Raw genomic sequence first — 12,806 nt, 5'->3', positions numbered from 1 at the left:
TCTTCAGGTCGTCAAGGATTCTCCTCCAACCGTCGATCCTACCCAACTCTCTTTTTCTCAGTCCTTTTAATTCTTATTTTCTTAATTTCATATATATTTCATATATTTGCGCCAGTCATGTTATGAATACTTAATTGGGGTGGGCTATGGCGTCATCGTCGTTTATCACCAGCATGGGAAATTTTATGTATGTGGAAGTTAGAATTTGGCTTGAATTTTGAAATACCCACAACCCTTATCCAACGTCAGATTGATATCATAACACGGGCGTTCCTCAACTAATGGAGTGACCTCACTCCATGAAAGAAGTAAGTGCTCGAGAGAAAAGAATCAATAAGTATACATGTCGGAGCAACAAATATAACTATACATCAAGTGCTGTCCAGGATACAGAGAATGTTGATGTCATGGAGTCATCTCATGTGTGGTCGCGAATGGATTGTATCACTGGACTGGTGCTGGCTTCTTTTTTTTAAGTGTTGCCTTTACTAAAAGAGTGATATAGAAATCCTCTTCTCGTGTTGCTTTGAGACAGAATTACATTAGTAGAAGTATATACATTGAGACTGCATCGTTAATTGTTTATATAAAAATGTCTTTAAAAGCGAATATACAGAAAGAGTCGTGCTTTAAGTAAAAAGATCATCCGCAATGGAAGGGTCAATAGTGTTGAAGAGTGGAATCTCGACAAAAAACGGGTTTATTCCCAATAAACACACGAATAGTACATCCTGTGTTGGAAATTTTTCGACATGTTGAAGATATGTCAAGAGGTATTTGAATTTTTGAAGGCAGTGGAATGGTAAAAATAGTGTCATCGTCGATGATTAGTTTTAGTGCACGCCATTCCACGTGCAAAAAGGATGGAAATAGACTAGATTTGACCTCCATAGAGCAGATTGGCTTTCCAGCCATGTGCTTCACTCTATGCTGCACGCACAATGTTACTGAATCAGACAGAGTAGAAATTTCTAAGAAAATAAAAGAACCTGAAATTTGAAGAAATGTTCTTGGAAACAAAAAGACTGTCAACTTATAAAAGTTGTTTGGACGTACATAGTATGGTCATTGTTATCATGAGAGCAATAACGCATTTTATATAAGTGGAATGATTCAAACAGGAAGAAGTGACATCTTCAATAGGAAGATGTGGTGGAGCGATGGAAGTTTGAGGAGGTATATTTTAGGGGATGCTTTTGTTTTCGTAATGCGACTAAGTAAAATCGTTAATTGTCCGACTTGCATATGCAATTTCCTAAGCTTGAAAAATAAAATACAAAAGTAATTGCCGTTATGACAGCAAAAATTGCGGTCGGAGAAAATATAAAGTATCTCGTCTCCGACGACTGGTAGCGGTACTTCGGACTGGAGAAGTACGTAAGCTTGTTCTTCGGCAATCGTTTGATACTTTTTCCCACTTCTGGTTGGCATATAAATACCTACGATGCTTGTGTAGTGCCCGGACAGTTTCTCCACTATGTGTTGCCCACTTCTTTTTACGGTTGACAACTTCAATCCGGGAATTAGCTCGGTGAGAGGTAATACAGGATGCTACTACGCATGCAGAGACGTCGTAAGATTGAAGAAACATAGGTACTGGGTGAATTTTTAAATGTGTAAACAAGTTAGACCATGTTGCCGATACCGTGCTGGTGTTTGGTGGAACCAGTATTATTATAATCTAAATTGACTGGAATTTCAGTTTGATTTACCGCGTCCAAGGACGCTATGTATGAGGGTGAAATACCAATTTTCTTTGCGCAAATTTGGAAGATTATGACATGGGCCAATTTCGAAATATGAAAGATAATTTGATTTGTGTTGTTTCGTGTGTCTAGTTTTTTTGCTTTTGTTGTATTTTCTATTTTTGTGTTTCATTGTGCGTTTTTGTTATAGTATATGCTTAACTATAGTGTTACGGTAGTTTTCTTTTTGGAGAGATTGTTGGCCTTGAGAAAGGCCATTTGGTTTGGTTTTGTTGATTTGAGTTTATCTACGCCGCTGTGGACGTCTTTGATGTTTCTGTTTTGGTGTCTGTTGTCTTGCCCTCTTCTTGGCTGTCTCTATTAGTCGGTTGAGCAGGCGTTTTGCGTCTGTTTTGTTCGTTTGGTGTGTTAGATCTTCTATCTCTTGTTTCAAGTTGTTGATATATGCTTCGATGCTTTTCTGATGTGCGGATAGGTGTAATGGTAAGTAATTAGAGAGAACTGTGACAAACTGGTTGCCACAGTGTCTCTCTAACTCCTGCCACTTGTTGATGAATTCGCTTGTTGGCTTAGGTCTCGGTAGAAATACCTTCAGATGTATCTGAAGGCTTCTAGGGACCCTTGCCGTGTGTTGAAATCGTGTGATTGTTTCTTGCTGACGTCTGATGGTTTGATGGTTTTTCTCGAGAGTCTATGGTCAAAGGAACTCGTAACTGAATGTAAAGGTGTTTTCTCGTTTGGTGAAAAATCGCTCTTTTGTGTTTGTAATAATAGCTAAGGTCGCTGTGAGCAATGAAGAAGTTTGGTTAATGCTCATTCAAGTAAGAATTTATTTTTGTTAAAGCACTTCTGAGTCGCTGATGGCTAACGAATTCGATATGTAAAAATCCACTAATTAAGACATGAAAAGCATTGAGATGGGTCTGATAATTAAATACTAAATTATAAAGGCTTTGAATCCGCTTCGAATTATGCAATGACAATTCTGTGAGTCCTGTGAGCATTTTTGTCAGTAACTCATATCGGGAAATTCTTGTTGTTGAGTTAAGGAATTACCAGTGTCCAATTTTTGGACGATGACCGAAACAGTGCTGTGAGTTAAATTGAAATGCTGCCATAAGTTTTGGATACGTTTGTCTGTATTTTCAGAGAAAGAAGCGAGTGTCGTGTCTACATCCGTCAGTTGGTCGTTTAAGATAAGGTTAGTCTGGGCTACAGTGTCGATGTGTTTTGCGAGGACTTTGATTTGTTTGTCAATTGATACGCCAAAACGTTTGTTAGCGATGATGCCAAAAAAATCAAATAGATGTAGAAGCGACGTCTTTGTATTTTCCCAGTAATAGAATCTCTCTGGACAGTGACTTCACTTGTGTTAAGATTTGCTGGGCTGTCTCATGGAATGAGTAGACGATAGAAGCATATGTGTCGATAGGGTTTTTTGTTCTTTTATTTTAGATGTCGATAGGGTTTTTTGTTCTTTTATTTTGGAGGTAAACGAGGAGAATGTGAGGAATTTTTTTCACGTTCAAGGATGCGGGCATTGGAAGTGAGGGAAACATGAGAATGGCTTCATACCAGCAATATGGACATGATAGAGATATAAAGGCCCCATCTTCCCAAAACGTTCAATAAATTTCCTTCCGTAAACTTCTATGTTTTGCCGCGTTTCTCCTTCTATTGGCTGGTTCTGGAACCATCGTTCGGCCTCTCCAGTAAGATAGGAACCATCGTTCGGCCTCTCCAGTAAGATAGAGACTAACGCTTACCTGGCAAATTGGACTCCAGTTCTTAAACTTGACGAAGCCCTTGTATCGTTTCCACAACCGATTGGCGTTCTCATTTTCGCGACCAGAAAATTTTCCCGGCCCAACACCATTAGTTGTACTCTCTTCTTATATCTCTTCATTCAGCTGTCTTAACTTCTCCAGCACGTTTAAAGTGGATCCTAACTGAAAGTCCACTTTTCGTTTCAGTTCTTGATCTTAATCTCTTGGGCTTGCCCACCAGATTATCATCAGGAATATCGCTCGAGACGTCGGAAAGCTTGTTCTTCGGCCATTGCTTGATATCTTCTCCAACTTCTGGTTGGCATACAAATACTTTCGACGTTTGTGTGTAGTGGCCGGACAGTTTCTCCACCAAGTGCTGCCCACTTCTTTTAACGGTCGACAACTTCAGTCAGGGAATTAGCTCAGTGAGAGGTAATAAAGGATGCTACTACGCAGAGACTTCGTAAGATTGAAGTGGATGAAGTTTATTGATAAGCCGTTAGGTGGGACCAACCAAAAGTCTGCTCTTACACATCAAAACTTCACATTAAATAGACAATTTTTTTCAGAGCGTACCTAAACATGTAAAATACTTTACAGGAAGTAATCATAAATTGGCTAAAAAATATGAAAAGTATTTGATTGGATAAGCAATGGAAATCTAAATACTCGAGAAAGTTTTAAGATATACATAATTATTCTGCTGTCTTGGCACACCAACCGGCGCTTTTTAGTATTTATGATATTCTTGTCATAAAATGCCGACTGCTAAGAATAGTAGTTACAAACGTTACTTGGTCAAAATTGCTGGAGCCAGAATTTGATAAATATGTATGAGCTATTGTGTCATTCAAAAGTTAATTTGGAGTTGACTAAATTGACCTAACCATATCGGTGACACACTTTGTTTTAGCTTAAGGTAGCTTTCCACCTTTTACGTCAGTTAACCCAATTTCTTTACACTTTCACTAAAATCTTCATAAAATTCATCACCTATTGTCTAATCAAACAAAAAAATCATAGAAATAGCTTTCAGGTGATATATAATACTTGGGTCAAAATCCGTAACTTGACGGCAAACTTAACGTTTGAAAAGAAGTCGTCGCAAAGGTGGAAAGCTGTCCATTCGAGTACAAGTATCATGGTCAATGTCAGTAAACATTTTTTGTCCGTACTCAATGAAAAGTAAAGTTGTTGTTTTTCAGTCTCTTTTAATTGACCGACTGGTATCTGTATTGTATGTTAATTAGCACATTGGCATTGATACTTGAGTTAACAAAAAGACCCTCCACGATTTACTGTCTGCAATTATTTGTATTTCCCACCCACCTACCTGAATGAATAACAGAATTATACATATATCGTGTAAGACTTTTACCTAAAAATTACAATCGTAATAATGTTATAGCAGGTTAAGTCTGTAAAATCATACCAGTAACTGTTTTAAGGGGGCATTCAAAATGTTCAAGAGTTTGTTAAAATGCAACACATTGGACATTTTATGCCCCACTCTTTCAACAGACATGACCTGATGATGACCCCTGAACTTGGTAGGATACTGGCTACATGCGACATTGATTATAATCTATCGTCTTTGATACTAAATAGTGAGCATAGCTATGAACTTAAAGGAAGCTACGGAAAATGCAAACCACCTTTTGTTGAAGAGATTTTCTCTTTTCTCTTTCGTGTACGATCATTAAGTTTGACTTGGGAAGTCACGCAACTGAAAACATTGTGCCACAAAGGCTGCTTGGCGTTTTTACATGTAAATGTTCCCAAACATGGTCAACCTTCCACTTTACTATAGTTTGAAGTGCGCAAATTTGCGATGACTTTGTTGTAGGTCCGACATGCTGTCTCACCGTGGCTGTTTCCATTTCCAGGGGTTCAAACCTCGGTGATGTGACGATCTTCGACACCCGCAACCCTGACAGCGACTCATTGACGTTGCAGTGTGACAAAAATGGTCGACCATCTCCTCTTGGGCAGATCACGACTTTGAAATACTCGCCAGACTTCTGTTACGTTGCCTGCGGCGACATTCACGGAAATCTCGCTATCTGGGACTGCAACAACAACAACGAGGCGGTGGCCAAGAAGAAAGTTGCAGTAAACTTTCCCTTTGTGGTAAACCATCTTTTCATCTATTTATGCATAGACCCTAGATTTTTCCAGGGTTTACCGACATTTGAAATTCAAAACTACCACTATCCCTGTTTTAACTCTATGGGGGAAAATGAATTTTATATTTTCACAAAGATAAAACTCTTAAATCTCCACTCACATCAAGAGCTCCAAAAGGAGCCCCCACAAGTGGTAGGTCAGAAGTATAATAAAATTTTAAAGTCCGAATATCTTTCCCTGAGGGGCATTCCACCGTAAATATACTATTTGCTCGTTTCAGCGTGGTGTTCGAGATATCAGCTGGCATCCAATACAAACCAACTTACTTGCTGCTGGTGTCTCATCCATGGATGACAAAGGGTCCATTATCATGTGGAATGCCAGCCTCGGACTGAGAAAGAAGGACTTTACCGTGGAGTCTGGGGTAAGAAATATGAAAACTTTCAGATCAGATTTTGCGTGGCTTGTCTCTTTAGTGAATATTCTAAAGTCCCAAAAACACAGTGACGGAGAACCCAGTTCTGAAAGTCCGTACTTGAGAAAATCCACATATCGTTAGAACAGTTTGTATGCAAGCGTTAGTAACTTTTAACTTTCAACTTTATAGCACGATCCCTACTCTGTCTTTTCTCATGTAATATTCTCAAACACAGAAGAAGTAAACATATTGCATTAAATCGATATAAAGGTCTCAAATCTTCGTGTGTAGGCCACTTATAGATGTAATTTGCTCTTACACGTCTTTTCAATGAAACAATCAGAATCGATATTAATGTTTTAAATTAACGTCAGGATGACATTTTGACGATGATTGATTTAAATACAGATGAATGAATTTCCTGAATTCAATGACTGAATCTACCGCCACTGGCAGCTAAATTGATAAAATCGCTGATACTTCTCCTTCGATCGATTCCTTCATTGTGTTCAGTCCTCACCATTAAAGGGCGAGCAAGACAAATAAACTTAGTTGACTTGACATTAAGTTGTCGTAATCTTATTAGCATTACTTTTGCGAAAAGTACCGTTTTACAACAGTTGGTTATACCAGTCAAAATTTTCAGGACAAAATATAGCTTTAATATCTTTTAGACATGAAACAGACACTGTAAACTATGACGTAATGTTCTCACATCAACAAGAAATCTGTGCTGTCACAAATAGCAAATCGCGATATGGCTACTGTTTTCAAAACTTTACTCAACGCATAGACCGTAGGGTCTGTGTTTAACGTCATGAATTACAGACAATGAGTTCATGATTGATCGTGAGATGGTACATTTATAACCAAGAAAAAACGTCGATTTAGTCTCTTGAAGCTGACCAATAAGAAGATAGTTTAACATTTCAAAACAAGCCCATCTTTTCCGACTTCTTCGCCAGGTTCAGTCCCTCGCTTGGAGCAAAGTAAACAATGAACTCTTATCGGGCCACGGGGAACCAGAGAAATGTGTTACAGTCTGGAAGTACCCTACCATGAAAAAGGTTTTCCAGTACACGGGCCACATAGAATCCGTGAGACAAGTTCTCACCAACGTGGATAACAGCTTAATATGTAAGCATATTCGAACTGAACGATTTGTAACACAGAGTTTTATCAAATAATGGAAATAATACGTCACAAAAGATGGTCTTATAAAATTTGCCGTTGTTTTTATCCCTCAAATGCATATAGTATCATGCAAAACTTTGTTTTTTATGTCGCCTTTCAAAGTTCAGACAAATGACGAGTAAGAATCATCATTTGTTCAACTCACATATTATGTCGGGCGGCAGAGAAAAACTTGGATTAGAGCGAGATTCTGTTTACCCGATGAACTTAATGTTGCGGTAATCAGCTAAGCAACGTTGAAAATCTGGTGACTGTAACTTAATATGAAGGAACTAAATTTGACAATGGGTCTTCTTTACTTTCTCCTGGCTTTTGAGACGAGAACTGGGCGAATGAATGTCAATCTTGAATTTAAATGGCCAGTAATGCTAACTTTTTATAATTTTTTCACCATTTTTGTTCTGATTGTGAACAATAATTCCTTGTTCGGCTCCCCAAGGCATGTCTATATACATAGTGTTCAGATTGTCAACTCACCCTGTACGTGTGTAAACTGCATTGTTGTTGTTGAAAAGTGACTTCTGGTCCGGACTAGAATTCAAATGTAAACAATAAAAATGCATTTTACACGTATAAACGGTAAGTTGACAGGCTAAATAGTGGGTGTTTCAACATTGCGTTGGAAGTAGAATAAAAAGTTGCAATTGATATGCAAAATAAAAATAACGAAAAAAAATCATCAAAAGTTAACATTACTGGCCCTTTGATGAAACTGCATGTTTCTATTTGAGCTTAACAAACCTCGAGGTTCTCTTGTATGTTAAAATGCCCGTTAAAATGTGAAATCGTATATCTTCCCTAATAGATTCGTTTACGGATGATGAAACAATTCGGATATGGAAATACCCGAGGGTTGTAACGAAGTCCCGGTCCCGCTCGATTGCAGAAGCCATGGCCATGCGAAGCCCTCCCTCTCCTCTGAGCATGGGTTTGACCAGCAGTATACGGTGAATCCTCGGAAGCAGATTTCACCACTCAAATTTTCCAACGCTGCAGTCCCCAATTGGCTGAAATACGAAATTGTGGCGGCAAGTGTTTCAAACGGGCGAAGAACAAAAAGTACGTTTAAATGAACTGATGTCGAACCGGGTAGGAAGCACCGAGTAGGCAGATAGCTGTGACAAGCCTAGGCAGCATTTCTCTCTCAAGAAGTCCAGACAATGTTTGCTTAAATGCGTTGCAAGTCTGGATTTGCCTTTTCATCTGGACTGCTTCTTTCGTCTCCGAAGTTCGTCCCATGACATCAACGATCATTTTGTATAACCCACTTTCCTGTAAATACTATGATAGACGTGTTGTGTTTGACAGATCTGACCAAGTTTGCGAAATTTTTCTCAATATGTTTTTCATTCGTTGTCTTTGGTTACAAAACTTCTCTTGTACATTTTTTCTCTTGATCTATTTTGAAACTAAAATTTACGTTTAAAATCGATGACAGAGTTTATCTTTGCCTTCTAACTAGATACGTTTAATTAGTTTAGTTATTGACAGAAGATAATCTACATAGATGTACATACTTTACTAAAAATCACATTTATTTTGTGACTTGCGTGTCATAATCAAATCCTTTCTATAAATTCCAACAATTTATTAACAATTTATTTAATGTATGTATGCAAAGTTACTAACATGTCCAATCCACGTCCCTATCACTCTCTGCATACGTAAACTATAATTTTCCATTACACATTCATGAGCCATTGATGATGATAGTCTGTTTCACGTGGCAACGATTACCACTTTGGTCACTTTCATTCTTGCCAAGCTTTTCTACATGTATCAGGCGGTCTTATATTGCAAACAGTAAAATAAACATGGGACTCGTGATCCCGTTTGTTCCACGTGGCAATCATATTCCCGCGAGAAATTGGTAAATTCACAGTAAGTTATTGCTAGAGAGTTGTTCAAAAAACCCCGAAGCTTTTCCATATTTATATAAATTGCGAGTATGTAGGTACAATGCTAGGTATAGATACTTTTGGACTATTTTGTTTCGTTACGAGTTCGCCAATCTTACATTTGTAAGAATACGATGCCGATATAAATTTGAAGGTTCTTTCTTGAAGTCCACAGGTATACAGCAGCAGTTGAAGAGTATCCCTTATAAACAATAGAAACAGGACGCAAAGACTTAGGGGCTAATGACTCTCCAGAAAATTAGACCCTATTTCTGTTTCATAAAGCTAAAAATTTGTATCGAAATTGTCAAGGGTCCAAGAGAGTTTCGATTCATTTAAGCTTTCAAACTTACTCAACGTCTGAAAATGATGTATGCTGTAGCTACATAGATTTGTCGAGTAAAACCAGATTGGTCACCTTGACAACATTGACGGAGCGTCAACCTGCTAAAGTCGTCTTTTGAAATGTCCACCAGTCACAGAGTCCAAGCTCTTACATTTACCAGAAGTATGGAAACACCATTACTCTGTTATAGGTATTGGTAAATAGATTCAACAATCCATTATTTCATATTCGAGTCTCATTTATACACCCATGGCCAGTGTCACGACTAAGTCTTCGTGTTTTTGTGTCTGTCTGTGTGTGACAATAACTAAATATTTGTTTCAATCGACACTTGAAATGTTTTTGGCAAAACGTAAAATTTGTACTGGTATCAGGTGTGTTCATCTAAGGATCGATTAGTTTCATGGGTTTTTTTTGAGCCACGAGTTAAAATAAGTGGACACACACAAATATTTCCATACCAGCTGAACAGTTTTGGTTTGGGCCTCTAGCTATGCCTATTGTCACTAACCCAAACGACTCTAGATCAAATGGTTAAGGTAAAACGCGTCTGGGTAACATATTTGAACTCTCAAAATTTAAAATTCTTTTCTGATCTACCATTTGTGGGGGCTCATTTTTAAGCTCTTGGAGAAATCTTTCACCGTCTAAGTTTTCGAAAATCCGAAATTTAATTTTTCCCCATACAGTTAACACAAGGATGGCAGCCATTTTGAATTTCAAATATCGCAAAATGTTATGTTGGGCAATTTGTTTCGCTAGTTACAAACTTTGCACCGTGAACCCGATATTTGTTTTTTGGTAAGAGAGTACTTGAAAGTTTCATTCAGGAAAGTTTGCACAGAAGTTTTAAGTCTTTTACTTTCGAGGCGCATACTACCTTTAAAGTGACTTACGATACGCCCGTGTCTACCAATTGATCGTTGCTAAAGGTTCAAATAAAACAAAACTCGTTAATGTCATCAGACAACCGTACAACTTTGATGTGGCGAATCCGCACATAGAAGCAGACGCTTCTGTTTACGGTGAAATCAATTCCGATGCGAGAGCTTACTAGAGTTAAATTTGAAAAAGAAATTGAAATAAAATGTAGTAATAGTTTCTCAAGATTAATGACCATTGCAAGAGATGTAAATTTCTACAGCACTGTTCAACAGTGGCATTTATTTCGGTTGAAACTTCGTCTATCTTGTATATGTAAAGTCAAATTAAATTAATAAAGTTATATCTGTACGGAAACCCGCTGTTAAAAAGACTGAAGAATAACAAGGTTGTAAAAGGTGGGTTACAATAAATACAATTGAATTTTTCACTTGTGAAAAGTATTGAGGTAGTTTTTTTTTTCCCTGTGAAGTGTACTTGTTGCCAAAAGAGCTCAAACGTGTCTGTGCATGATTCGGAGGGAAGCGCCCCCTTGCGGTGTCCTAGGATTCCTCCTTTGCTCCGACCACAAGGCAGATCTTAAGTCTTCCTTATTAGCGACTGGTTCGCGGTTTTTCTATCTCTGATGGCAGTTTGGTATCGAACGATAAAACTACCCGAGTTCTATCGTCAGAGCAACAAATTTTCAATGGAAACGAGAATAAATAAATAACATTAAAATTGATTCCACGTGTGATATTCGCATCTCCAGTTTTCCATCAATGCCCGATGGAAAAAGTTCACCTATTCATAGAACCTACGCCATCAATCCCTGAAAACTGACAAGAAATGATTTGTTTCTCTTTTTTAAGCAAAGCAAAAAAAGTGTGTGTGCTTACTTTAATGTGCAATTTAAACATAGGGCAGACTGAACATGATCTTTCAAGTATCGGTAAGTGAATTTCCTTTACAGTGCAATGTCAAATTTGATACTGCCTGCAGTCACACTCGTAGTTTCGTCTTTTTTAAGTCGCTCATGCAAGAAATATATGTTACTCGACATCCAAAGTACGTCACAGGCTGATTCTCTTGCGATAATTAACCGCTTTACATGGTATGTTCAGCGGATGGAAAATCGCGGATTGTGCTCCTCTGGTGTTCCAGTCTAGTTAGAATTCAAGATCTATTCCTCTGAATCCGCCGTCTTTGCTTCTCTTAGTCAGCCGATTTGAATTTTCTCTAACGTATTAATTTTCTCAATACTTTCAGCGACTATGCATTCAATGCCAAACAACGACTTAGGAAGTTGATATGGCTGTATGTAGAAACATAAAAAATCGATCTCTGTCACATTCGTCTTGCAAAGAAAACCAATGAATATAAACATATTTCCTTCAGGCCTTCACCACTGCCAATGAGCAACGTCGACATTTCGCTTGCCTGTCATATCATTTACTTTCCAAAGGGATAAGGATATCAAATGTAGGCTTAATCTTTCAACAGTTGCGTATACTGCACAGGTCACCATGGTGATCAGATGACGTCGAATCCTTTAATTGGTTTTCGTGTCAGTTTGTGACACCTTAAGACGTTCACTTGAATTCTTGTACGATTTGACTCTCCCTTCTGAGTTCAAGGTACAACCTTTGACCGCTTAGGTTTGCAGAAACACTCATCTTTCCTTCCTTTCCAGTACTTCTTCACATCCGGAAAATGAATAAAAAAACTTGAAAATATTGCATTGGATAGCGAAATACACGAAAACGTTTACTGATAAAACAGTCCAACTCAGGACGGAATGATTGTCAACTGATTTATATGTCTGCCATGTTCAAGAGACGCCTCCATATATGCTCTTCTATAATTATCATGTCATCTTAATCGATTGTTACTGCTTTACCTTATATGGACAAACTTACAAATTATGTATTCCATACTTCCGCTTCTCCTAAAAGAATGCAGCACAACTTGAATTGCACGATGGGAAATTGGCAGGTTGAAAGACTGTTTGTCAAAGTTTAAATCGCCAATTTTTAAAATGTTTAAACGATAAAGGCTTCAAGCCAAGCCAAGCCGATAGGAAAAGCTTGAAGTCTTTCACTTAAACATAGATTGTGCCATCTTCCTCGTCCGACTTGAAGTTTAAATTGATATAAAATATCCGGCGGCCTTCTGAAACCGTCGTCACTGAATCTGGTTTAAGAGGTGTACCCGACGTCGAAGATTGGTCGCTATGGCAATCGGCAACCTGGACTGCAATGTCCCTCATTTCGCATGATTTCCGTTTCTCCCCGTTACCAACACCATTGTCAGATTCTTCCGGGGTACACAGCCCTATACCAGAGTCTTTTTGCTCCATTCGACGTTTTCTGATTTCTTCAGTTAGTTGCTTGATTTCATCGTCTTTCTATTATTTTTATGGCGAAAAGAGAAAAAGTTACATTGTTGTGGATACGTGCTGAATGCATATAGTTGTTAAGCGATAAC

General features: G+C 38.1%; 2 protein-coding genes across 2 annotated transcripts in view; one reads left to right on the top strand and one right to left on the bottom strand.

The window, feature by feature from the left end:
• Positions 1 to 8,644, top strand: part of LOC139139527 (cell division cycle protein 20 homolog B-like) — a 43,358-nt gene extending 34,714 nt beyond the window's left edge. Inside the window, exons 5-8 of the mRNA XM_070708439.1 lie at positions 5,362 to 5,605; positions 5,883 to 6,026; positions 6,986 to 7,157; positions 8,020 to 8,644. Of these exons, the coding sequence (XP_070564540.1) occupies positions 5,362 to 5,605; positions 5,883 to 6,026; positions 6,986 to 7,157; positions 8,020 to 8,165 (706 nt within the window). The 3' untranslated portion in view covers positions 8,166 to 8,644. The remainder of the gene's footprint in view (positions 1 to 5,361; positions 5,606 to 5,882; positions 6,027 to 6,985; positions 7,158 to 8,019) is intronic.
• Positions 8,645 to 10,589: 1,945 nt separating this feature from the next.
• Positions 10,590 to 12,806, bottom strand: part of LOC139138590 (gamma-aminobutyric acid type B receptor subunit 2-like) — a 39,571-nt gene continuing 37,354 nt past the window's right edge. The window contains exon 19 of the mRNA XM_070707026.1: positions 10,590 to 12,726. Coding sequence (XP_070563127.1) covers positions 12,421 to 12,726 — 306 coding nt within the window. The 3' untranslated portion in view covers positions 10,590 to 12,420. The remainder of the gene's footprint in view (positions 12,727 to 12,806) is intronic.

This window comes from Ptychodera flava, chromosome 8, assembly GCF_041260155.1.
Source record: "Ptychodera flava strain L36383 chromosome 8, AS_Pfla_20210202, whole genome shotgun sequence".
Lineage (NCBI taxonomy): Eukaryota > Metazoa > Hemichordata > Enteropneusta > Ptychoderidae > Ptychodera > Ptychodera flava.
Note: the sequence above shows the minus strand (reverse complement) of the source record. Positions and strands in the feature narration are given on the sequence as shown.